At 45.4% G+C, this 24,903-nt stretch overlaps 1 protein-coding gene across 1 annotated transcript in view; it reads left to right on the top strand.

Annotated features, from left to right (window-relative positions):
* The window catches only part of LOC146178816 (inhibitor of nuclear factor kappa-B kinase subunit epsilon-like), a 51,749-nt gene extending 27,520 nt beyond the window's left edge, over nucleotides 1-24,229 (top strand). The window contains exons 15-21 of the mRNA XM_084578564.1: nucleotides 1,561-1,637; nucleotides 4,681-4,720; nucleotides 5,530-5,631; nucleotides 9,161-9,257; nucleotides 12,417-12,613; nucleotides 13,904-13,975; nucleotides 20,670-24,229. Coding sequence (XP_084434690.1) covers nucleotides 1,561-1,637; nucleotides 4,681-4,720; nucleotides 5,530-5,631; nucleotides 9,161-9,257; nucleotides 12,417-12,613; nucleotides 13,904-13,975; nucleotides 20,670-20,724 — 640 coding nt within the window. The 3' untranslated portion in view covers nucleotides 20,725-24,229. The remainder of the gene's footprint in view (nucleotides 1-1,560; nucleotides 1,638-4,680; nucleotides 4,721-5,529; nucleotides 5,632-9,160; nucleotides 9,258-12,416; nucleotides 12,614-13,903; nucleotides 13,976-20,669) is intronic.
* The last annotated feature ends 674 nt before the right edge of the window (nucleotides 24,230-24,903 follow it).

A 24,903-nucleotide genomic window follows, 5' to 3' on the forward strand; every position in this document is an offset into this window, starting at 1 on the left:
CGGCGCACAAGCTCCTCTGGGATGCTTGCCCACGCGTCCACAATCCATTTGCACAGCGTGGCTGGCGATGCTCGCTTCAGCCGCCCGGCCGGCGTCACTGCAGGCTCACCTGACCGCATCCATTCCGCGTAGCATCGCTTGACTGCGTCCTTGAAGGGTTTGTTGACACAAACGTCGAGAGGCTGAAGTTGTGAGGTCATCCCACCCGGAATCACAACAAGTTCTGTGCGGCAGTCGCTTAGCAGCCTTTTCACCGAGTCGGCCAAATGGCAACGAAACGCGTCCAGCACGAGGATGGATGGAAAGGACAACAGTGCACCGGGCCGTTTGCACCACACTGACTTCACCCAGTCGAGGACAAGATCCTCGTTCATCCAACCTTTTTCGTGGCATCTCACGATGACATTCTTCGGCAGCTCCTCACCTTTCGGCATTGTCTTGCGCTTGAAGATGACATAGGGCGGGAGCTTGCGGCCGTCTGCCGTGCACGATAGCATGACTGTAACCCGCGTCTTCTCGTTTCCAGTAGACCGGATACAAACTTGTTTAGAGCCTTTCTCATGGACGGTGAGGGGCGATGGCATGTCCAGGTAAACCGGCGTCTGGTCAGCATTGCCTATTTGCCCCAGCTGAAAGTTTTTGGTCTTTCGCAAAGAAATCACGTGGCGCTGAAAAGCCACCAGCAGCTCTTCGAAGGATTCGGGCAGCTTTTGTGAAATCGAGGTTCGCCGGCGTAGCGAGAATCCAGCACGGCACATATAGCGATGTATCCAGTGCTTGCTTGCTTTGAAGGCGGAGCTCGGAATTCCCTTTTCCCTTGCAAGCTCCCTAGCTTTTGCTTGCATAAGCTCTACGCTCACAGCTAGATGCGATGCTCGCTGTTCTCGTACGAACTCCGTCAGAGCGAGTTCAATTTCCGGGAATGCGCCATTCTTTGGCCCGCGAAAGCTTCTTCGCATTCCCTTGCACGCGAAAAGGGCTTCTTTCTGTCGTCGCCATCCGCGAATGCTTCCCTCGGTGACGCCAAACTGCCTCCCGGCCGCACTGTTGCCGATGTTTTCAGCAACTAAAATCACCTTTCTCTTAAAAGCAGCCGAGTACTGTTTCCGAGACCCTGGCATCCTGCTCGTTCACTTAAAGAAAAAAGCGTGCACTTTTTCGCGAACCGTGGTTTGCACGAGAGCACATGCGCTGATGCTGTGCGCACTCGACGACTCAACAACAAAGAGACGACACCTCGACGTCGTGGCCACTGCGGGGTGCGGCCACGTTAGGGCAACGAAGCCAAGCCGTAGCCGCACATCGATAACAAAGCCAAGCCGTAGCCACGCGGCAACAACGAAACCAAAACTTCTCGCAAAACTTTGACATTTTGGTTGGGATCCGCAAATAATACGAGGCGGAAATTTGGAACGCTGAAAGTTGGAAAAAAAACTCGTATTATACGCGGGTTTTTACGGTATGTCTCGCCCACCATTACAAAGGACAAGAGTTAGTGTTATGATACTCAATGTCTGACGCAGAGGTGGGATTTTGTTTCCATTCTGCCGCCATGTCCAGTTCTGAGACGGCGTCCACGTACGTGCAAAAGATCCGCGAGAGCTGGCAAGCCTTGGCAAGGGACAAAGCAGCTAGAGGCAAGTTGTGCTCTACTTGTGACCCTGAACTGGGGTGTTTGACATTTTTTTCTTTTTGTCGTTTTTGTCACTTTTTTTTTGGGGGGGGGGGGAGGGGAGGGGAGGGGGGGGAGGGAGGGGAGGGGGAGGGGGTCTGCAACAGCAGTAAGTATTTCTCTTGCAGAAAGTTCCGTAGTAGGATAAAACTTCATGAGGGACGACACCGAAAAATATGGCCCAGTTTCTAAGTTATAGTGTTCTTCTAAAGACTAAAATCTATGTGCACACCGAAAGTTGATTGTCTGCATTCCGAGAAATACACGATCTGCAGGCATCATGTTGGCCTTGTTTTGTAAGCGTCACAATTATAGCTGTTTTGTATTTCGGTTGGCAGCCATGAGCAAGCCCTCAAAATAAGAAACAAAGGAACAAGATTGCGAGAAACATGCATCGCTATTGAGCTTCGAAAACGTGCTACCAAAATGGCAATTTTTGGTCACTTGTCGATGTCGATTATTTGCGACCTGGTGCCTGGCATCGTTTTTAGCTGATCACGCCAATAAGGCCCAGCTGGCCTAGTGCTGCTCCTTCACGACTGTGCCATGAAATGCAGAGCATCTAGATTCGAGCATCATTACTAGCCTAAAAGGATGTGAAAGGTAGAAACCAAAAGCATGCCGGGAATGTGGCGTCACGGTGCCACATCTGCAATCAGTGTGAAGCGCCAACGCTTCGTGATGGCCCGATAACTGTGCAGCCAATGGTGTTCAGTGTTGCAACACCTAGCTGTTCTAGTATGTTGATGTCTCGGCACCTAGAACAGATAAGGTGTAACTTTTTGTTCTTTTGCTAAAGAAAGGAGCACAGAATGCAATGATATCCGCAGAATTTCCAAATCGAGGTTCAAATATTAATGTTTATGCAAGGTTCTGAATAATTGCCGTGCACATTTTGAATGTTGATACTATTAAAAGTTTGATTTAATTACTTGTATGGGTAAAATGCAGAAGCTTCTTTGTTCATTTTATTCTTTACACATTGGGCTATATAGCCATGGTATAAAAATGTATTGTACTGAGCCATTTTCTTTGCACCAAGGTATTCATTGATTACTCATTAAAATTTCATAAATTGGAAACTGATTCATTTAAAGAAAAATGAATGGTTTATATGAAACCGACAAAAAAATTTCCACAAGGTGATGTAATTTACCTAGAAGTAAGCGAAGCAGCTTATTAAAGAAGAGCATTGGTAACAATGGGCCATGATCAACACAGTCATGTAAGGGCACTGCATTGACCTGTCACAACAGCCAGCGAAATAAGCATTTTGATGTGCAAAATTCTTCAGCTTGTAATTTCTTCTACTGACTACATCTTTTTCTTTTTTAGTGCGGGAGATGGGAGGGAGGGGAGGGGTAGAGAGGAGTAACAAACAAGATTAGCTCTAACAGCAGAGAGATTCTGTGCAGCATCACTGCAGACTTCAGTTGTTGAGTTTGACTATTGTCATTTTTATTTTGTCCGTCAGCAAAATGGTTGTTGAAATTTTTGGCTTACCAGCTTTTGCCGGTGGGTTCAATTTGCGACCCTTTCTTCTTTTTACGCGCAGTGTATAGAAATAGTTTTTATCTTTTTTTAAGCGAAAAGCTTTACTACGAGGGTCGGAGCCAAGCTTCGCGTATGCCGCTACTATGCTGTATGCCGCGATCGAGTGACGTCACAGCCAACACCTGCTGCGCAGCCCCATCGCCAAGCTCTGCCGGCATTGCCTAGCAACGCTTAATAGGTGTGCGACTTCTCCTCATTAAAAAAAAAAGTTAGTCTCCATCCGGGAATCGAACCTGCATCCCTTTGATCCTCAGCCGAGCTCTTTACCGCTGTGCCACGCCTCTGGTTGGGAAATACTCTTCATAATTCTGCTTGTCTACTATGAGGATGATAGCTGGATTCAGCGAGTGACAGATACCGCGATTGGCACGCAATTTGAATGTACCAAAGACAAAAATGTTAAGTCACTCAATTAAGGTGACGTCAAGGATGTGACGTCAGCCCTCTGCTGTCAGCTATGAGGACCAAGTGGGAACGAGCGCGCTCCAACCAGTGTGCCGGGCGGCGCTTCTTGCCTTCCGCAAGTGACAGATGCTGTGCCTTTCCTTTCCTGTAAACGAATTATAGAACGCCGGTGAACTTAGACGTGCTCGACACGGAAGCCAAGGAGAGTTTAGCTACTAGCGAACGGCGTAGAAGACTGGAGAAATTAACTTCTGATCCCGAGGTAGTCACTGCTTTTCGCTGCATATATCCAGGCATAGCAGAGCTAAGCCATCTTTCATTTTTTTATGGACCTTGAGGAAGGAATCAAACATTATAAAATATACCTACAAATTGTTGTGATTATCGAAGGCATCAGAATTTATTTGCACGGGTGGGAGGTAGGTGTCAAACTGTTAGCCTGGCCACTTTGTTGCTGTACTAGCGTCTTTACTTGACACCGTGAGTCATTCTTGGGGTACGGTCAAATCGTTTCCTATTTGCAGTACCTCTTGTGTCCTTCAGCAGGTCCGCTGTTACCTCAACAGGCCGGAATCAAGGAAAACTGCCTCATAGCGTCAAGGGTGGGATCGGAGATTATTGATGGATCAGCTTATTGATTCAGAACTCCCGTGGAATCTCCTTTGGTCAGTCATTGTAATGGAAGAGACAAAATAATCGCGCCGATCAAGTGAAAGACAATGGGTTCTCAAATAAGTGCCTTGTCCTTGTCCTGTCCATCAACTGCAGTTGTCTGCCCGTGTTGCTTGCAAGGTCATATGATCAAGGCAACTAGAACTGGGGTAGCGCTAGACTGGCAAAATAAACGGGAGAGGAAAGCAGAAGCACCATTCTGTTGTTCTCTCACATGTACACGTCGTGTGCGAATGTGCATTGTTATTGAACGTGTGCAAGTGATTCGCTAATGCAGTCCTTTGGTGGTGCTTTCTGTTGTGCTTCCGTTGGTTTCCATTGGCGCCCGCGTTGCTCTGCATCTTCTCACCTGTTGCTCTTTCTCGGCCTTTTTCCAGAGCTCTCGTTCCACGACAAGCAGTTCCACACCCTGGAAAAGTAAGTGTGACGACCACCCCCCTCCCGCGCTTCTGAACACAGGTCGTGTCTACGTGGGCTGGGGAGTGCTGCCTGCATATACGTGACCTACATATGACCTGGCATGACCTAGTTGGGGAGATTGTATGCGCAAACTGTGTACTCAACTTGCAGTAACTCGCAGCTGGTTAGGGGAACAAGAATTTGTTGCGGAGAGTTGTTCATAGTGAGTGCACTGACTGACAAAAGTGTGGAACGATGCACAAATGCACGTGACTAGAGCTGTGTAGATGTGCTTTAGTGTGCATGAATGCAGCAGAATCTTGCCCCTGGCCCTGGCCAGGGATAAAGGAGACAAACAAGGCAGTCGGGCAGTGAGACGCTATCTCTCTTCTGGATGAGGAAAAGCTGGGGATAAAAGTTGAAGGAGAAAACATCGATAATCTCCAGACCTGGTTGGGTTCTCTTCATCATCTTGAAGGTTTTAATTCATATCCTGCAGCTGCCTTTTAAATTTCAATTCGTAGGTGCAGCGTGCTTTGATTAGACTACCAGACAGCTCTCACAGATTCAAACGTCTGCCTGTTGAAATATATTTGACTGGCCGTAATTGTTTTGTTTCTCGTTGATTTTGCTAACTTTAAACCGTGCTTTGATGTGCCCACATCTGTGCAGAAAGTGACAATTGGTCCAGAACAGGCATGTCTGTGAGATTGCTCTAGTGGGCTCGTTCTGCACTGTTTCTGCACGCTTGAACTTCTTTTTTTGGGGGGGCATGCTATTGTGTGCTGGCTGGTCAAGAAACACCCGTGCGTTATTTGCATGTGCAGGAACAAGATCCGGCAGACATGCCAGAAGCTGCTGACGCTGCTGCAAGAGCGCTGCCTGCAGGCTTGCCACAAGATGGCGAAAGCACTGGAGGAATGGATCAAGTTAGTGGACTCTCTCCCTGTTCTTGCTGATTGTGAAAGTTGAGAATAGCACTTTAAAGTTGGACCTTGCCTGTAATAGCTCACCTGGGAGGAGGAAACTCCACTGGTAACAGAAATGGTTGACACATAACGAATGTGCCAGTGGTGCAGCGGTTAGGGCTCTCAAATGCTGTGCCCAAGGATGCGGAATCGAATCCCGGGGTCAGCGGCCGCTTTTCGGTGGAAGCGAAAAGCAAGGTGCCCATGTGCTGTGCGATGTCAGTGCACGTTAAAGAACCCCAGGCGGTCGAAATTTCCGGAGCCCTCCACTACGGCATCTCTCATAGTCCAAGTCACTTTGGGACGTTAAACCCTACAAACCAAACCAAACCATAACAGATGCATCTAGTAACTTCGGGCACTTCATTCAAGCCGCTTTTTTGACATCCTAGAAGGTTCTTTCTTTTTTTCTTTTTTCAGATTTTGCAGTGAGATAAGCCTGGTAAGATTCCAAACAGGGGCTAATATATTTTGAGGATTGGTTCTACAAGAGCTGGATATGCTGTTAGCCTGATGCCATGCAGTGCTCATGAACGTTTCCAACATAGAAACCTTAATTGCTTGGAGCCCTTGTTCGGTGACATTTTAGTAATGTGCATGTTTCAAGGGGGTATGCGGGTATTTGAAAAGTAAAAAATGGACAAAAAATCGGTTTTGAAAAAACGCATTTTCGGAATGTTTGTACCTTCAAGTAGGTGTCCTAAAAATATTAACGATGAATTCGATCAAGAAATACGATAAAACTGACTTTTAAAACGCCATGGGAGCCACAAAATGGCCCAAAAGGTAGGAAAATTTGTTCAAAATTCCACAAAGCAGCCAGCCGATTGCCGCCATCTTGGGCTCATCTTGAAGCTTGTTTTTTTGTGCGCATTTTGTAGTTTGTCAAAATGGCGTCACTCAAGCAGAACTACTGCCATTGCAGGTTTTTGGAAAGCCGTTCTCAGCCGCTGATTGCCTGGCACGCATTCTCGCGAGGCGAGTCCCGCGTGTTTAGTTCACCACTGTGGCGGCCGCTGTGCACGTTTCTTTCCTGCTCTTGCGATTGCATCAATCGCTCTCGCAGTCGGCACTGACCTTTTTTGGACGTACGCGTGCCAAGAGCGTATAAGAAAAAGAAATACTAAAGCGTCCGGGGAATGCGCCGCTGACGAACGAGGACAACCACGCTCTGCCAGGGTCGCATGTTGGGTCCTATGCAGAGTGTTCTCAGCCTAGCTGCAGCACGTCCAGCGGCATAGAATCGTCACCTAGCACTTCCAGAGACATTAAAGACAGCATGAACATGTTGTACTGTCCAGTTGATACCTACTTATCAACTCTATCGATGTCGCCGTTTGCAGCTTTTTCATCACATCACTTCTGACAAGTGATCCTGACAGTGCGCCGTTGTGCACGTTCCTCAGCCGTGGCCCTTAGGCGATATCGTTTAATTTTTCTTTTCGCATTGCGCATTGCGCATGATAAGTGTGGTAAACAAGAAATTTCGCACCGCAGTACACAATGGAGTGCAAATAGAACCTTTTGCTCCACTAAAGGACCCTGCGTGCGGCTCTGCATCTCCTACACAGTAAAGTTTCATTATGGGACAGTGATCAATTTATTGGGTCAATTTGAGAAATATATGCCACTGTGTTTGCCTTTAAACCTTGTGCAGGTTTATTAATGGGTGATACTATGCTATTGCACAATTTCAAGTATTTGTTTACTTTGTAAGGCATTGGAACAGGCATGTGAAGGAATAAATGTAGTTTCTCACGCTGATTCTAGGGGTAGTACATTGCTTTATGACAAGCTTTCGCTGTTTTGGAGGGATGGTACTGTTAGATATTTAGTATAGACTTTCTTTTGAAGAGCAGAGCTACACTGATGTCATTCACATTGCTGTAGCTGCATTCTAGAAAAAGTTACAGTTGTCTGAAACTTAAAATGCGTTTTCGTCATTTCGGTGTTTTGGGCACTGCACTCACCCTTACAGGGCTTTTTACTAATGTTGTTTTTAAGTGACATTGACAAATTAGGTACCATTGTAATCATACTGAAAAGATCTAGGAGGTGATGCTATTCATACCACACTGGTGCTTTTGTGCTAATTGCAAATTAGCATGTTAATGAGAGCTAATTAGAGAAAAGTGTATGAAGTAAAAGTTCCATTTTCTTGCCTATAAGTTGCCTTCTAATTAATAAAATTAGCATCACCCCCTAGCATCACCCCCATCACCCCCTTTGGCATTGAGTCTATGCACCTACTTTTTGTGTTTGGTGAGGTGAAATTGCCAAAATCCCCGTAAGAAGCACTCTGATTTTTTTTTAAATCTTCAGCAGTCCCTGAACCAGTGTGGCTATCGAAAATTTGAGTAAAGATTTGAAATCGGCATGAAAAACTGATTAAATCTGAAAAGTATTATTTAGATTGGACCAATAATAAAGAAAATTATATTATACAAGCCATTGTGCCTAGAATGAGAGACATAGCCAAGACCAAAACAAATGACATAAGAACAGAAGTGGTTCTGCTCTGGCAAGGACAAATAAACTGCTCTGTTTGCTATTTAACGTTTGCTTTTCATTTATTATTTGTCTGAGTAGCGACATTCACAGACTTGTTACTTACAGTGGCTGCTGTTCTTTGTCAGACAGGCACAAATTTTTGAGTGATATTTCTGCTGTTTATGTTTATAGTTTTCGCTACTTTTGTGGCACTCTTTTTGCTTGAGCTCTTGTAGTATTACCAGACACATAGCTTAGTTGCTAATCGCTAGTTGCGGTGCCTCGTCACATCGTGATTGCACTTTGCAATCACTGCAAAAGCAATTCACTAGCGTTTACAGTTTTGGCCCGGTGGCCATGAGGCTCTTGGCCTGATTTTCAAGCCGGAAGAGGCTGTGTTAAACAGCATCAATACAGCCACGAAGCAGGCCAAGATTTACAGCTATTTCAGCAGTAAACGTAAGAAAATTGCAAGGTGCGGTCAGTATGCGGTGGTCCACCAAGAAAATGCAATATGTAAATGAAAGCTATAATAATACCCTTTTGCGACAGGATATAGCCTTATTTTTTGCGTACTGTAGCCGGAGGATGCCTACGCCGAAATGCCTGGTTAGAAAATGTGAACGTGGTACCCTGCTTATAAGGGACCTCTCTGATAAGAGACGTAAACTACTCCCCAGTTCAACTTTCTCACTGTCATTTTGTGCTAGACTTATTCTTTTTAATGTCCAGAAGCAATTCTTTTTAAGCTGTCGATTCGGTTGTTCAGTTATTGACACCATTTTTCAGGTCTCTCCAAGTAGAAAAAAAAAAGAAAATGAACAGCAACTCTAAAGACAAGCAAAAGAAGCCTTTATGTGGTAGCAGCTGTCAAATATTGTGAGATTGCGCTCCTGTAAGCAGGCTTTTTGATAAGATATTTGTGCGATAATGCAGCAAATACGAGTGTTGTTGGGGGAGGTTACTTGGCGCATATCTGAGCTGCGGTTGAATGGTGCAGGGAGGCGCTGGACATATATGCTCAAAGCCGGCGCCTGTTCACGGAATTGGATGGCTGTGAAGACATGCTATCGTCATATAAGGCTGCTGTTAGCAAGGTAAGCATTCCCCCGTTTCTTTTTTTTTTAACCCTTTTGAATGGTCCTCTCAAAGGAATCGAGAAGACCTAAATGGAAAAGGAAGCGTGGATCAGCCATAGCTCAACCAGGCTTGAAGCCAGTTGCAGATAAAAGAGCTAAGCGCACAAAAGGAAATTAAAAGGGGGCCGACAACTGAATGTTATATACCTCAAGGGCCTTTCGAATCCTTGAATGTCCTTGATTTCTGAAGAACTGTTTCAAGGACCTTTGAAACTCCTTTAATTTCTAAGTACACCTTTATCCTTTCTGGACTGCAGAAAAAGTAAAGAGCAATTCTGATAGTTTTTAAAAAGAATTTTTTAATAAATTAAGATTTTGCACTATTTGGTTATAACCATGACTGGGCTTTCATACGCACAAAATATTGTTACGTGTTGACAAGCGAGAAGACGGCACAACATGGTGAAGTATGATTTTAATGGCTGGCCTAGCGCGTGGTCTCCTCTCACGCCACTGCCGATCTTCTTTGTAACACTTCCCGGGGCCACCGAGAGATCGTCCCGATTGGTTCTCTTGAAGTTGATGATGACGTGATGGTGAGGATGTTCAAGAAAAGATAGAAGAGAATTATGCGCTTGCCACCACGATGACGATGACCACGATGATGCTTGGGCGATCCGCCTCCCCTGGAGCTCTTCAGTCTTCCGCCATCAAAGCATCCACGGGACCGATGGCTCGAGGGCGCGTCAAGCGGCTGGGCGGGGTGGGGGTTGTGTGTTCGTGCCTTTCGGTTCTTCGAATCCGTCGGGTCATTGCTTTGATCTGGCCTCTGGTCAGCTCGTATGTGCGCTTTGTCTTCAGATCCGGGCTGGGGGCTGGGTGGCGGTAGTGGCGGTAGTGGCGACTGGTCGGTTTTGGGCAGGAAGGGCTGGAGCAGAGCTGTGCGGCGATATTCCAGGGCTCTCGGTCGATGGTCACGGCTTACAGATGGCGCCGATGCTCCAAGGTGAGGATGGGGATAATGCACGCTGCACCTCCAACCAAAATGTTACGTCGTGACAAGCGAGAAGACAGCACAACATGGTGACACAGTGAAGGATGATTTGAATGGCTGGCCTAGCGCGAGAGCTCCTCTCGCGCCACTGCCGATCTTCTTCGTAACAATATGAATGACCTAGCGTTATACAATATACTTGAATCTGAAACCTGAAATGGTCTTGCACGAGTAATTGTTTTTGCCACTCATGAAAACAGTTCCAGGAAGCCTTGAGAGACAAAGGTACTTTACAGGTTACTTGACAAATTACAAGTTACTTTACCTAGACCTGAATTTAATTTAATTCGTAGCTCTACTTTGCAGTGTTTGTATCTTTTAGACTGTGGAGTGGGTGTTTCCCTGTGGGGGGTAGAGGAGCGCAACCTTGGTTGGCATCACCAAGATTGAGAAGCCAAAATCTTTTTCCAGGCATATTTATTTCTGTTTTCACTAAGGGTGGGTGAATATTGAAATTATCGAATACGAATATGAGGGGAAATGCCTTCGAGTATCAGATACAAAATGACAAACTTCGCTCATCTTCTTTATTTTAAATTGAATTCATGTGGTATTTGCAGTGAAATTAAACTAAAATTGCACTAAAATGTACAGTTGCCGACCAATTTTTTTGACCATCAAGGGGCCACCAAGCACCTGCAAAACCAGGCAGTTCGAAAAAACGAATTCACACTTAAAAACACCGCTTCATTTATCGAGCGGCTTGAAAAACTGGTCAATCTGTTTCTGCCGGTAAACCGTGCAATGGTCAGAGCGAGGTGATATTCGAAGAGGTGCCGGACATCGGCAAATCGCTGCTCCCACATGACTCGATGTCGGCACTTTTCTTTCCTCCCACATGGAAAGAAAGAAAGTGGCAGGGGTGGCTGTCTCCACGAGAGCGATGGAAAATTGTCTGCTGCGCACGTTACCTTTAAAAAAACAAAAACATCTTGCGAGTTCCAGCAACCGTCTTGAGTTAGAGTTTCAGTTGCATCCGAAGTCTTGTTTAGTCGGGAGGGTGTACTGCAAAAGGAAGTAAAACTGCCGTCTGTTGTTAGTTGGCAGCGGGCACTGTGTGATGCACTAGACAGGCGCGCAATTTTTTTTCCCGTCGGTGCTCGCTCATACGCCACCCGCAAGGATTTGTGCTGCTGGCCTCCTCGCTTACAGTTGCGATCGAGAGACAAAGTCCGGATAGTTCAACAATAAAAGTTTCAAACGTCCAACATTTTGGAGGGCGTTACACGTTTATTTACTCTAAGCGCGTGATGGTGCCATGGCAGAATTCGAATAATCAGGCAGGTGCGGAAAATCTGGCGTCTGAAAAATTGTTCGGTGACTGTATACCTTATTGAAAAATTCTATATGCATTTGTTACAGTATTCTGTATACTGTTTTTTTTCTACAGGATGGACCTACATGAAAACAGGTGGAGCTGTTTTATTGCAGCCGAATATAATAAACTCTTGTTAAGTTGGGCTTCGAGGGACCAAAAAAAAATGTCCGAATTAACCGAAAGCTCACCAGAAAAAAACTGCCGAAAACTGTTTGCATTGCAGTAATTTCATCTCATGAATGACTGCATGATAGTTTTCTGCATTTGTGATGGAAGCCAAGTGAGAATGACGTTTTAATCCGGCTTAGTCAAGAGCTTCGATTTGCGCATGCTGTCGGGGAAGCCCTCTTTACAATTTCATTTTGAGGATGCTTCACTGCATAGCCCATGCGGACAAGCATTGTGGTGAAGCGCGCATTGCGACTAACTACGGTGATTACACAAATTTTCTATGCGTTCAGAAATTTTTGAATATTCAAAAGTTTTGAGTATTAGTTTTTAGGATACGAATACAAATAAAACAAACATATTCAATTCTTATTCGAAGTTTTGAATAATCGCACGCCTATAGTTTTCACAAATATATCACTTGAGCACAGCTTGAATTTCTAGGGCAGTCTGAAACTGTTGGGTAGCGGTGATGCTTCTTTCATTGGTCCCTTCTCTGTCTTGCTCTGTTCCAAATGAGGGGTGCCGATGCCAGATTTTCTGGCGAGTGGGGCCTCTGATAGTACTTTTGCGTTAATAAAATGTCACACCTGTTTGTTGAAGGCAATGCCTCCTGTTGTTTGCTGCCTTTTTTTAGGCTGGGGAGGTGTATGAATCAGCAGCCTGTGACCTGGTGTCCGACTTGAAGGCCCATTGCCAGAGGTCACACGATCCGGCCTCAGTGCAACCCTCGATATCACTGGTCTCTGAAAACAACTCAACGCTGTCCGTCAGTGACGTGTCACTGAAGAACAGCCGCAAGAAGGAACGCCTTCCTCGGCCGCTCACCCGAGGGTATGCATTGTTGCTTAGCTGCTCAGCACTTTCCTTTTTTCAGTGGGAATTGCTGTAGAAGGTGTTTTGGCAGTGCAGAAAACAGATAACACGAGCGAAGGAGGAGCTATGCATTAATATTGGCACTCCTGTGATATAGAGGACCATTTTTGCAAATGCTCAGTAATTTCGCAAAAGTGCCATCATGAATGGGGCTACAAAACATTGCATGTGCATCTTATAAACACCGGAAGGACTTTCTTTTTTTTTTTTGCTGCGTAGAATGAAATCGGAGCATTGTGCAACTACAGTGGCCACACTTGTGTGTATGTATCTATATATATAGGTGTCTCAGCTAACTTGGACCAAGATATTAAAAATACGGTTAGCCCTAGCACAGGGAAACCAATTCAGAGCTGTTCAGAGTCGCCTATGCTAACCTCCTGTACTTTTTTGTTCACTAAAGTTAGTTAATTAGTGAAGACTAATTAGCTATTGTTGTAGTTATTGGCTTAAGAGAAAAAGTGCCAAGGCAAAGTTGTAGGTCTTCTCGAAAAGTGGATATCTAAGTTGTTTTCATCTAACTAGTATTTACGCAAAGGGATATTTTTACCTGCCGAAAACGACGCCTGGAGCAAAAAACAAGAAACAAAAAAAACTTCCTCGTGACTGCTGCGTCACGTCACTTTAAAGCCTCGAGTCATGTCTGAGATAACAAAATTTGCTTTTCTGGGTCAGGCTCTGTATATATATACACCATTCATGGTTATTATCAACTGTTTGCACAGCCTGTCTGGAAAGTTCACTGTTACGTCTAAATTTAGCATGCCCAAGAACTGGGAGCATTTATTTTTTTGCGATGCCCGGCACATGCACTTTCTGATGTTGTTGCATTAATAATAGTAATTAGTTCACAGGAAAGGAAAAGCGCAGTATTTGTCATACTTGTTCTGTGGACACCTGAATCATGTCGTAAGGGAAGTGGGAAAAGTAGGAGTGAAGATGGACAGAGAGAAAGAGGAGCTGTAGCGGAGCACACGGACGCCTCTCCGTTTCGATGGAACCACGGCGGGGCTGCTATTTTATGCAGCCGCATTCTTTTCAGTTTGAAGGCCTAGTGTTCTCCTAAGAAAGTGTTCCTTCGGTTTCTCTCCCTGAAGCTCAGTTGGCCGCGTCAATAGCATCTGTCTCTGTCTTGATGCCAAATGCAGCCTGGCCGTATCTGTAGCATATTGTGTTGGCACCTGGTTTCTTACGTTTCTTAGTTTGTTATGCCAGTGACCCATTTCTCCTTCATTTCGGCTTTTGCAGCCTTCAGAACCTGGAAGTCAGCACGGCTGAGCTGCTTCGCCTCATGGATGACAACTACGCTGTCACGATGAAGTAAGTGTGCAGTTTGGAGAGTCCCCTCGGGAAGGGGTCACAGGGTCCCTGCCTCTAGAAGCAGTACTACATTTGTGGTCACGGGTGCCATTTCATTGTCCAGCGCATAGCTTTAGTAGTTTAGGCCAGAGCAGGAGGCGATCATTCCTTTAGATACGCCGGTGGCCTTTTTCGTCGCTCTACAGACAACATAAAGGCAGCTGCTGCAAAGTTCGTAGATTATTTCCAGTAGCATTCTTCCCACAGTACTGGCTGCAAGGGCTTTGGGGACAGTAGGAAAGCTTAGGCTTAAGGGCACTTGTGCCCACTACTTGATCGGGCATTGATCAAACTATAATATGCATGAGAGAAGTATGTAAGTATACAGTTATACAAAAGTTATTGTATTTTGTTAATATGGGAGAGGCCTTTGCCCTGCAGTGGGCATAATCAGGCTGATGATGGTGATGAATATATACTCTCTCTCTTCCAGTAGCAATTCTGTGCCAGTGTTTGACAGTTGTGAAGGATGCCTTGCGATCTGAGAAATGGCAGATGTATGCGAGTTTAATATAGGTGTATGATTCTGAAATATACAATGTCTTCGCATGTGTTTCGGGGCGTCGTTATAGCAGTGAGAGGTATACATGGTGCTCTTGTGTTTGAGAGGTATTCTTGTATATTTGCTCTGTTTAAACTCCGCAACCACTAAACTAACGTTGGTGAGGATCTAGTTAATGGGATGTGGCGAGAGCTTACGATATCTTTGGTGAGTGCTGCATGAGAAATTTAGATAGCCATCGCAAATAAGCCGATGTTCAGTTTTGTAGCACTAAGTTCAATGACATAATCTGATGTGCTAAGAAATTAGATGGGTACCGCTGGGATGCCTATGTAATTGTGCAGCACCTGATTCTAACCACCCCAGAACTTCTTCTCAGTTTGGGCTGTAAGGGGGGGCTGTACGTGAGAAGGTGCGGTACATTGACATGTCAAATGGCACTGCTCTGGCTTTCCAACCTGTGGCTCTCAGGCCATCAATGCATTACCAGGCAGGCTTTTACCATGTGCTACAGTCATTTCTTATTAGGGGAGAGCAAGCTAAGTCATGCGGTAATGTAGCTGTGTTTCGCTGCCAGTGTTAATGAGCTGGAAACTTGTAATTTATGAATTTTTAGGAGGTTCGCGAATCTCACATTCGCTATTGGAACTGTATGCACGAGTAGTTCGATTAGTGAGAATGGAGGGTTGGATGAAATCAAATGGCAAATACTATATGAAAACGGTTCAAAATTTCAAATATTTGCTCATCCCTATCAGCTGTTATGCTCCATCAAATGCTCGAATTCGTGCACTGTTATCTGTTGAGGTGTGTCTGAAGCAGAATGGTAAAGTACTGCACAACCGACGAACACCAAGTGACACGTGGAGTTTCAGCACACAGGAAGAATAGAAATTCAATGCAGGCAGAAAGTGAGGGAAGCACTCTAATTTGCGGAGCAGGCCATGCCATGACACAGAATCACTCGGACTCTGGCCGAATTTCGTTCATCGGCCATGGAGCATAGTCTGAATTATTAATTAATGGGGGTTGAATTAGCAAGTAGCTAGCAGCTTACCGGTATCGCTCAGCAGGAATGTTTTTAACAGTTGCATCTTACCGGTGCTCACCTATGGGGCTGAAATGTGGAGGATAATGAAAAGGGTTCTACTTAAGGGGGGGAAGAAATCACAGAAAAAAATCTATTTCTGAAAAGTACGCTTTTTGGAATTTACAACATTATTTCTATGTTGTCTTGAAATATTTCATCAAAAAACAAACTTTAAGTACTCTAAATAAATATTTTTGTCGGTGCCGGCGTCGAGATATCCACCCCAAACCGCGAAAAAGCTGCCAAGTTCACGGCGTGACTGCTCGTCTTTCCCGCCACGGAGCGCCGCGCCGCCATTCTGGTATTGTTAGAAAGCCCGACTCTTCGACTCTTTGTCCCAGCCCTTCCCTTCCTTCTCCGCCAGCTGGCAAACGCACAAAAAAAAATCCACTGGATGGCAGCACGACGCAGCCAATGATTGTCGTGTTCCGATTGGCTCTGCGTCGCGGCGCGTTGCAAGACGCCTCCTCATTGGCTGACGCTGCGGCATAATGGTAGTCATCAGAGGAAGTGTCTGCTTTGTCCGTCGCGGAAAAGCAATTCATTTTCTTGTGTTCCGAGGCTTCGACCACGTGCAATGGATCATTGCATGTTCGAGAAGAAGTTCTGGACAAAGCATGACTGCAGGAAGCAAAAATTCAAGCCTGTCATAGCAAGGAAGAAGCGGCGATTATCAGCAGGTGGTTCTGCCGAGCCGAGCGTCCGTTCAGAATCGGCAGAGTACGTGCCCAACGTGCTGTGCAATCTCGCTCCCAATGTGCAGTGCAATCTCGTGCTGAGTCCGACACCAGCCAGTGATTGTGAGAAGAACCAAGATTTTTCATTCTCGAGGCACAGGTGCAGCGATACTTCATCACCAGGCATAATGGCAACCATCAGAGGAAGCGTCTGTTTTGTCCGCCTCGGAAAAGCAATTCATTTTCTTGTGTTCCGAGGCTTCGACTATGTGCAGTGGATCATTGCATGTTCGAGAAGAAGTTCTGGACGAAGCATGACTGCGGGAAGCGAAAATTCAAGCCTGTCATAGCAAGGAAGAAGCAGCGATTCAGCGTCCGTTTTGTCGGACTCGTGCCGAGTCCGACACCAGCCAGTGATTGTGAGAAGAACCAAGATTTTTCGTTCTCGAGGCACAGGTGCAGGGTTACTTCATCACCAGCTGAAAGATCAGTTGGCCTTGATGACCCTGGCCCAGGACATTCTTGACGCTTGGTAATGCGTTAAATTCTTTCCTCCTCCTCACTGGTGACGATCGACTTGCCAGTAAGCATCGGCGCGCACGAGCGTCTCGCCGCATGCGGACGTGTCACTGCAAGTTCGTCGAGTTGCACGCTAGCCAGCGAACGTGAGACGGGTCACGATCTCTCGCCGTCGAGCCGCGGGTGCAACGTTGCTTCATCACTGAGGATCGACACTCCAGTGAGTGTTGCCATATACGAGCGTCCCGTCGCAAGTTCGTTCAACGGAAAAGTGGTCTTGCAACAGTCATCGTTGCGCAACTGCCGAGCAGCGGAGACACATTTCCGCGGTGCGTCTTTCAACTCTGAGATTTGCCCACAGCCGACAAACGCGAGTGAAGGCAATCCTATGCCATAGACGAGTTACAGCCCTCGCGGGCGCACGCTCGCTTCCTCGCACTCGCCGGCGGCCGATCATTGTAGTGCCGAATATTCAACCAGTGAACGTCGCACTATTAAAGCTTTCCTCAGAACACGATTTGTGCCCGCAGAAACTGTAAAGGTGCAAGCATCGAGTGTTTGCGAATCGCTTCGCACGGTTTTAGCAACAGAGCGCAAGTTCACACTGTCTGACTCGCAGGAAGATACCATTTCCGTGCCTCCAGAACAGTGAATTAAGCAAATTAATTAAGGCAGCGCACAAGGACCATCTCTTGAAAGGACAAAGGGCTAAGAAATCGCCTGCTGCCAGAAACACCAAATACTACAGTGCAGGAGCATTTTAGGCAGTGCGTGCCAGTTTGGAACTTTCAAGCTTGTTTTCTAGAAAGTTCATTTTTGAGCTTACCACCTTGCTTGTGGAAAGCTTAGCATTGCAATGGATGCATGGATTTTTATCTTGTTGCTGAAATGTGCTTTACATCAAGACAGTCTGAGATTTGCCATTTAGGCTTACCATTTTTTTTACACGGTAATTAGTGCATGATACCTTCTAAACACAAAGAGAAGGTACATACTAAGTCTTAGGGGAATCTTGATTTAGACCGTACTTTTTAGTAAGTATTAAGAACATTTGCAGACCCATAGCCCATTTTACTGTCATGCTAGGCTTTCCACGAGCAAGCAACATGTGACCAACATATAAACAATGATAAAAACTACTGAAGCTATCATTTTGAAACTTTATGGCTTTCTGTTGATGATGCTATTTCATCCCTCTAAGTAAAAAAAATGAAGTTTGCTCGCAGTGAGCTTTAAAACGAAAGGTGGTTAGTGTAACGTAAAGAGGCAGGAAGCGTGCAGAGTGGGTCCCAGCAATAACTTGACCTCACTGCATTCTAGGGGAACACGAGAAGTTGTGGGTTTGCCCGGCGCAAGGCCAACAAGAATTCGGCACCTGGCAGTTGAAGGCCTCCCGCCAAACAACCTATCCTCATATACTGCCTGGAAGCATGGGCGTCATCACTGCTCAATTTTCAACTTCATTCAATCGGCTAGCCTTTTCTCATATATTTAACCCCCCCCCCCCCCCCTTTTCACTTTCTTAACTCCCTTTATTTTATGCCTTGAGGCAATAAACATTGTTATTAAAGAAAAACAAATGGGCATGGGCAGGGCATGTAGTGCTAAGAGAGGATAAACAGTAATCTCTAAGGGTAACAATTTGGATTCCAAGGGAAAGAAAGTGGAGCGGGTGGGACGGCAGGAATTCAGTTGGGTGGTTGGGTTATAAGTTTGCAGAGGTTAAGTGGATGTAGCTAGCAGAAGAAGGGGTTACCATATATTGCCGCGTATAAGTCGACCTTTGTTTTTTTAATGTCCTTCCAAAAGTTGGGGGGGGTCGACGTATATGCGGAGTCTTAAAGTCGGCTTATATGCGGGGTCAAAAGTAATTTCGACCGAGTCGCGGATAATATCACGCCCCGTGCGCTCGTAATTTCATAAAAGTTGTCAGACACAATGCGAAAGTGGATCTGCTTTAAAAAAAAACGAATTTAATTGAGATATGCACCAAAAGTTTGCTTTAATACGATAGCAACTTGTTATCGACAAACTGTGGGCGTTCCACGAAAAAACGGCCGTAGCCAGACGGGCTGGCAATGTTTGATACAAATGGTACAGCTACAAATTCAATTCAATCCAAAACTGCCACACGTGACCATTCACATAAGCCGAGAAGCATTTTCCAAGGCCCATTTTCGCGTGTTGTGCAACATTGTGTGCCTTCTGCCATTTCTTCTCGTCGCACCGCCTGGACTCTAGCCGACGTGACAGCTAACAGCGGTGTATGTGGTTTGTGTCACTCGACGGACACCTTGCAAGATGCCGCCGCAACCTCGGCAACAGTACAGCGCTGCTTTCAAGCGGCAAGTCATCCTTTACGCCGAGTCGGAAAACAATGTCGAAGCAGGGCAGAAGTTCGACGTCTCAGAAAAAAGCGTGAGAGGCTGGAGAAAACAAAGAAGTGATCTTTTTGCGTGTGCTGCTACACGCCGTTTCTATCGCGGGCCGAAGTCCGGACAATACCCTGCCGTTGAGGAGGCGGTTCGAGATTGGGTTCACGACCAGAGAAGCAAGAGCCTGAGTGTTTGCTACAATGACATTGAAACAAAGGCACGCGCTGTCGCGGAGATGTGCATCCCGCGTACCGAGTTTAAAGTGTCTAAGAAGTCGGTGACGAATTTTATGAAGAGGAACGGCCTAAGCCTGAGGCGACGAACGACCGTATGCCAACGGTTGCCCGAAGCCTACGAAGAAAAACGGAGCGCCTTTCTGCGCTGTGTGAATGACCTGCGGGCAACAAATTCATTCCTGCTTGGTCAAATAGGCAATGGTGACCAGACTCCAGTCTGGTATGATATGCTTAGCAATAGGACCGTGTCCGCAAAAGGGGAACGCCAGGTCCGCCTGCTGACAATGGGCAACACGCACAACCGTTTCACGGTCTTGTTATGCTGTACGGCAGATATAAGCACAAGTTGCCGCCATTCCTTCTCTTCAAGAGGAAAGCGATCCCAACAATGGAAAAGTTCCTGCCAAAAGTTATTGTGCGGGTGAATGAGGAGGGATTTTTTAATGATGAAATGGTCCTCGAATGGCTTCGTCTCGCGTGGTGCAGGCGTCTGGGGGCACTGCTGAAGCCCCGCAGCATGCTCATCCTGGACTCATTCCGCGGCCACATAACCGACCGTGTGAAAAAAAGTGGTAGCGGACGCGGGATACGACCTGGTCATCATTCCGGGCGGACTGACACCTATTCTTCAGCCACTGGATGTGGCTCTGAACAAGCCATTTAAAGACCGCATCGGTGCATTCTACAACGAGTGGCTCCAGCAAGAAAACCCAAAGACACCAACAGGGAGGCTAAAGCGAGCTTCTTTGGGTGAAGTGGCTCAATGGGTCAACGATGCCTGGTATGGACTACCAGCAGACATGGTCTCTGCGGCGTTCTCCACGTGCGGCATCTCAGCACCGCTTCCGACGACCAGCGGCAGCAGTGGCTCATAAGATGATGATCGCAACTGTGTCCTCACAAGCGACGACAGATGTCTCGTGAACGAATAAATGTTTCTTTATGACTTGGCCGTCTGAAATACTTTTTGGGCGAGCTAGGACCGCAGGGTGCGGCAGCTTCGACCTAAATTCGAAGTCTAACTTTTTTTGCCCAAAGGAGGTCGCGAGTTGGGGGATCGACTTATAATCGCAGTCTACTTATAATCGGCAATATACGGTAATTGGAGTAGTAAGGGAGAGACCTTCGCCCTGCAGCGGGTACAGTCTGATGATGATGAATTAACATTTTTTTTTTTACTGCACACTTCAATCGAATAACATTCAGGTTGATCTGTAGTGTGTACAAGTTTTGTCTTGTGCATTGCTCCTTTCCAGGCTCTTCGAGCTGTCAATACCACCACCTCAAGCACCAGCTGGCGACGAAGCATGATGTGCCAACCTCCTGTTGACGTGCATGATGACTTCTGACCGGGGGCCTTAAGCAGTATTCTTCCATCATCACAGTTGCAGTTGTTGCATTGGGGCAGCAATCTCCTAGACCTGGCATTTCAACTCTGTTGCTTCGCCCTTTTTAGTGCATGGACTAAGTCCTGAAGAGCGCGCTTGTTGGAGTTGTCACTCACTTGTATAAATATGTGCATAGGCTTGTTAACTTTTGGAAATGGCTGTCACTCCCTGAGTAAACAATGTTCTCGTGGCATAAATGGATGGGACCACCGAGAAGTCTTGTTCGGGAGGTTTTCAAGCTCATAAATCAAGCTGCCATGCTGTTTCTGAAAAGCACGGGCATGTATATGGTCACACTAGTGCCACAGTTCGCGACATACTGTTGTGATGCATTCTGATGTACCCGGGGTTCATCTCTGTGTAACAGGTGCAGTCTGTGGCGTGAAGATTGGGCGCCCTTCCCTGCCTAAGTAGGCAACGGCAAGAAAGCTGTATTTCTGCTGTTTACAGCAGCTGTCATGAACTTTACTCATGCAGTCTGGCACTGCACTCAATACAGACCGGATGAGTACAGTTTGTGCTCATGTACAATACGGTTTGACTGTTAAAGGGAACGTGCAATTGTATGTCCTACACATTCCTCAAGCTGCTGCCACTCACACCTGGTGAGAATGGATGGCACTATGTGCATGCTTAGGATAAACAGCCAGCGGTGCTTACAGTGCATGCACCTTGTGCCATCTCATGTTCTCTTTAACAGTGGACTGCACTGTACATGTGTGTAAGGGATTAATGTTCTTCACCTAATTCCTTAAACTTAGTCATGTCACGCTACTCTGCATTTATGTTGTTGACAAATCAGCGACATAGAGGCGTGAAGAGATCATTTGATGTGTGCACTGCATTTGCTATGCTATGATTACTAAAGTGGTCTAGCAGTGCTACTCAAAGCCATGATTCTGTTTTACAAGATGTGCTCACAGAATTGTTTGCATCTAATTCTACGCTGCAGTGCTCCTTTCACATCTTTTTTTTTTTGTTTGACTTGGAGATATAGACATAACAGGATGTTGATAATTTTTGCATGAACCTAGGCTTAGTTCTTCAAGTGGCAGAAAAACGCTCTTTAGGAACTTGATTAGTGATTATTACTTGATTTGCCTCGTGAAATCACTGCACGTAAAAACTCACTGCCTTTGCTTCCTTTTCCTTGTCCTGTAAGCTGTTTGTTTTACTCTCGCACTGTTAGTATCCTGTGTAAAGTTCATCTGAAGCAGTGCATGGGATTGGCTTCGAGGTATAATCATTATTGTTACTGAAGCTGTTGCATTTGTATCTCAAGCTCAAATCCTGTCATAAATGTCCTAAGGAGTCGTGGTGTCATGGCATGGTATGGGAGCGAAGAGGAGCCTTCAGTGAATTGAAAACAGAGCCGGCAGCAGGACCGTTCACATTTTTGGGACCAAGCTGAGAGACAATATGTCGGTGGAAAAGGAAGCCAGACTGAATAAGGAATATCAACTGCTGTGCAGCTCTAAGGCTGTTGTTGGGATGAGAAGAGACAGCGACTGTGTTCCGAGTCTGGTCTGACAATGAACTGAGTGATGTCGTTGAAGGATGGATTTCATTTCGGATGTGTTTCGGACATGTGGATGCATGCTTTCTCCAAGATGTCATGCATCACTGCCAGCTTTGCCTTTGCACTCTCAGCTTGCACCTAGCTCTCTGTATAGTTAAGGCTGTTGGGATGAGAAGAGACAGCGACTGTGTTCCGAGTCTGGTCTGACAATGAACTGAGTGATGTCGTTGAAGGATGGATTTCATTTCGGATGTGTTTCGGACGTGTTTCGGACATGTGGATGCATGCTTTCTCCAAGATGTCATGCATCACTGCCAGCTTTGCCTTTGCACTCTCAGCTTGCACCTAGCTCTCTGTATAGTTGGTTATGGCGTCTGCAAGAATATTATAGTTGTGGTCCCCAAGCTGTGTTTAAAAGCAGCTTAAGGTGAGGACTTTACTAGTATTCATCGTACAGAGGCATGGTGCTCGCGTGGCAATTTTATTGTTAAATCAGAAAACGCCTTGCTTCTTTCTTGCAATATAAGGAGACATTACTGTGCAATTCTCTGTTCAGCAGATGCTGATGCATCAGAGCTTTGTTGCATGGTTAGTTCCCCATATTAATTTTGTGTTCAGTCCACAGTGTTATATTATGTGACAACTTATTCGTGTGAGTCGCTCCTGGTTGGGAAAGTTGCACTTTGTTGTGCATGTCTACATATGTGAGGCATTCCAGTATCAGGAGTTCCATTGTGTACTCCCGTTGTTGTGAATTACAATGCAATGCTTTTAGTTTGTGTACTGTTTAAATTGTGGAGATGAGGGCTTGTGGTTTATAGTTTATGTATCTGAAGAGGGGCAGGTGACCTAGGAAAGCAAATTTTTAACTGTTAGTGACAGTTTGCTCATACGAGCAATTCAGTTTTGAGATAACATGCAACAAATTATACAGCTTTGTTTATTTATGCACCTTCAGTTATCTGGCTGCAATTACATGTGGCGACAATCATTTGATTGCTCAGTTTTAGTGACAGTTTGCTCATGCAAGCAATTCAATTTTGAAACAATGTGCAACAAATTATACAACATTTTTCATTTATGCACCTGCAATTATCTGGCTGCAGTTACTTGTGGTGACAATCATTTCATAAAATCTTTGTTGATTTGTATTCTGTTGTGGTATTAGAAATATTAGAACGAGGGGCTCAGTAATTGCTTTTCTGTGTGTCAACGATTCCTGCAAAAAGAACAGTGTGTGAAGGTGAGCAGTAGTTTCCGCTACTTTTCTTGATTTCACTGGTCAATCAGAGTTTGAATTTTTCTATGTTAATAACGATGTTAGAAAATAAAGCTCATAGTCACTAAAGCTTTGCATCAGTCATACTTGCTGAAGTTATACTTGAAGCTTGACATGAAATGAATAGTTTATTTGTGACTAGATCTTTTTAAAAAAACAAGCAATGAAAGACTAGTTTCAAAGCTTCTTGTGAGGCCCTAGTTTATTTTCAGGGTGCAACAGTTTAAAATAAGCCCTTAGGAGCCAACGTTCACCATTCGTTGTCCACACATCACTGTGTACCGGCAAGAGCGCCAGAATTTCCCTTTCTTGACTTTTTTTAATTTCAATGCTTGTGCATACACAGGTGTGCTTCATGTTTTTCTCTGTGCTCCTGGCTTTCTGTAAACGATCCGAAATGTCCAATCTTTCTATCTATTTGTTGACATCAATAGGCACATTTAATCATGTCGCTCTTAGTCTCCGGAAAAAAATAAAATAAAATTAAGCCAGCTATTGAAATTTCATTCACATTTTTTCCCCTTTCTTCTTAAGCTATTTAAATTTCATCCGCTACGTTTTCTCCCTTTTTCTAGGGCACAATTTTGATTCATATAGAGTTTTTGTACACGCTGTGAAAGTGTTGGGTGTATTTTCTGCAAACATTTAAAGCTGCGCTTAGTTCTAAATTCGTGCAATGTTGCATGATGATGGCTGTTATATCATGACACTCGACCAGTTATGTTTTGTCTGACTGCATACTTGCACTGTATTCCCTACTTGGATACGGAGTATGGGTTTGAATGACCCAGAGGTATAATTTTATTGATCGTTTAGGCCATATTGCTGTTCTTTCCCCCATTTTGTCGTAGAGTGTTCTAGGTGATCAAGGGGATTGATACTGGAGGTCAATCACGGTTGCATTATCCTCTTAATGTACACAGGCACGCCTTCTCTGCAGAAAGCTTGGCACCTTTTGCCCCCACCAAGGTTTTGCCCCAACACTCCAAATCTGGTAGTCACGTTTCATGCATGCCCTGCCATCTCGAGTGAATGATTTGAAGGAGAAAAAAAGGGGAAAAGACGCTGGTACAGAGGACGTAAAAAGCAAACAAAAAAAATTGATGATTACGTTACTTCCTGATGTGAAATTTGAGCACATATCTTTAGCTGTTTGTTTCAGCTTTTCGATAGATTGAGGCAAAGAATTCAAGCAAGGCATGTATGTACAATTACAACTTTTAGGCAGGCAGTTCGCAGTGGCAAACATAGGCAGCTATGCATTGCGGCTCGGCCGAAAATGTGTCGACGAGATGCGAAAATGT

The sequence above is a fragment of the Amblyomma maculatum genome, chromosome 9 (assembly GCF_055883805.1).
Source record: "Amblyomma maculatum isolate TAMU_Amacu chromosome 9, ASM5588380v1, whole genome shotgun sequence".
NCBI lineage: Eukaryota > Metazoa > Arthropoda > Arachnida > Ixodida > Ixodidae > Amblyomma > Amblyomma maculatum.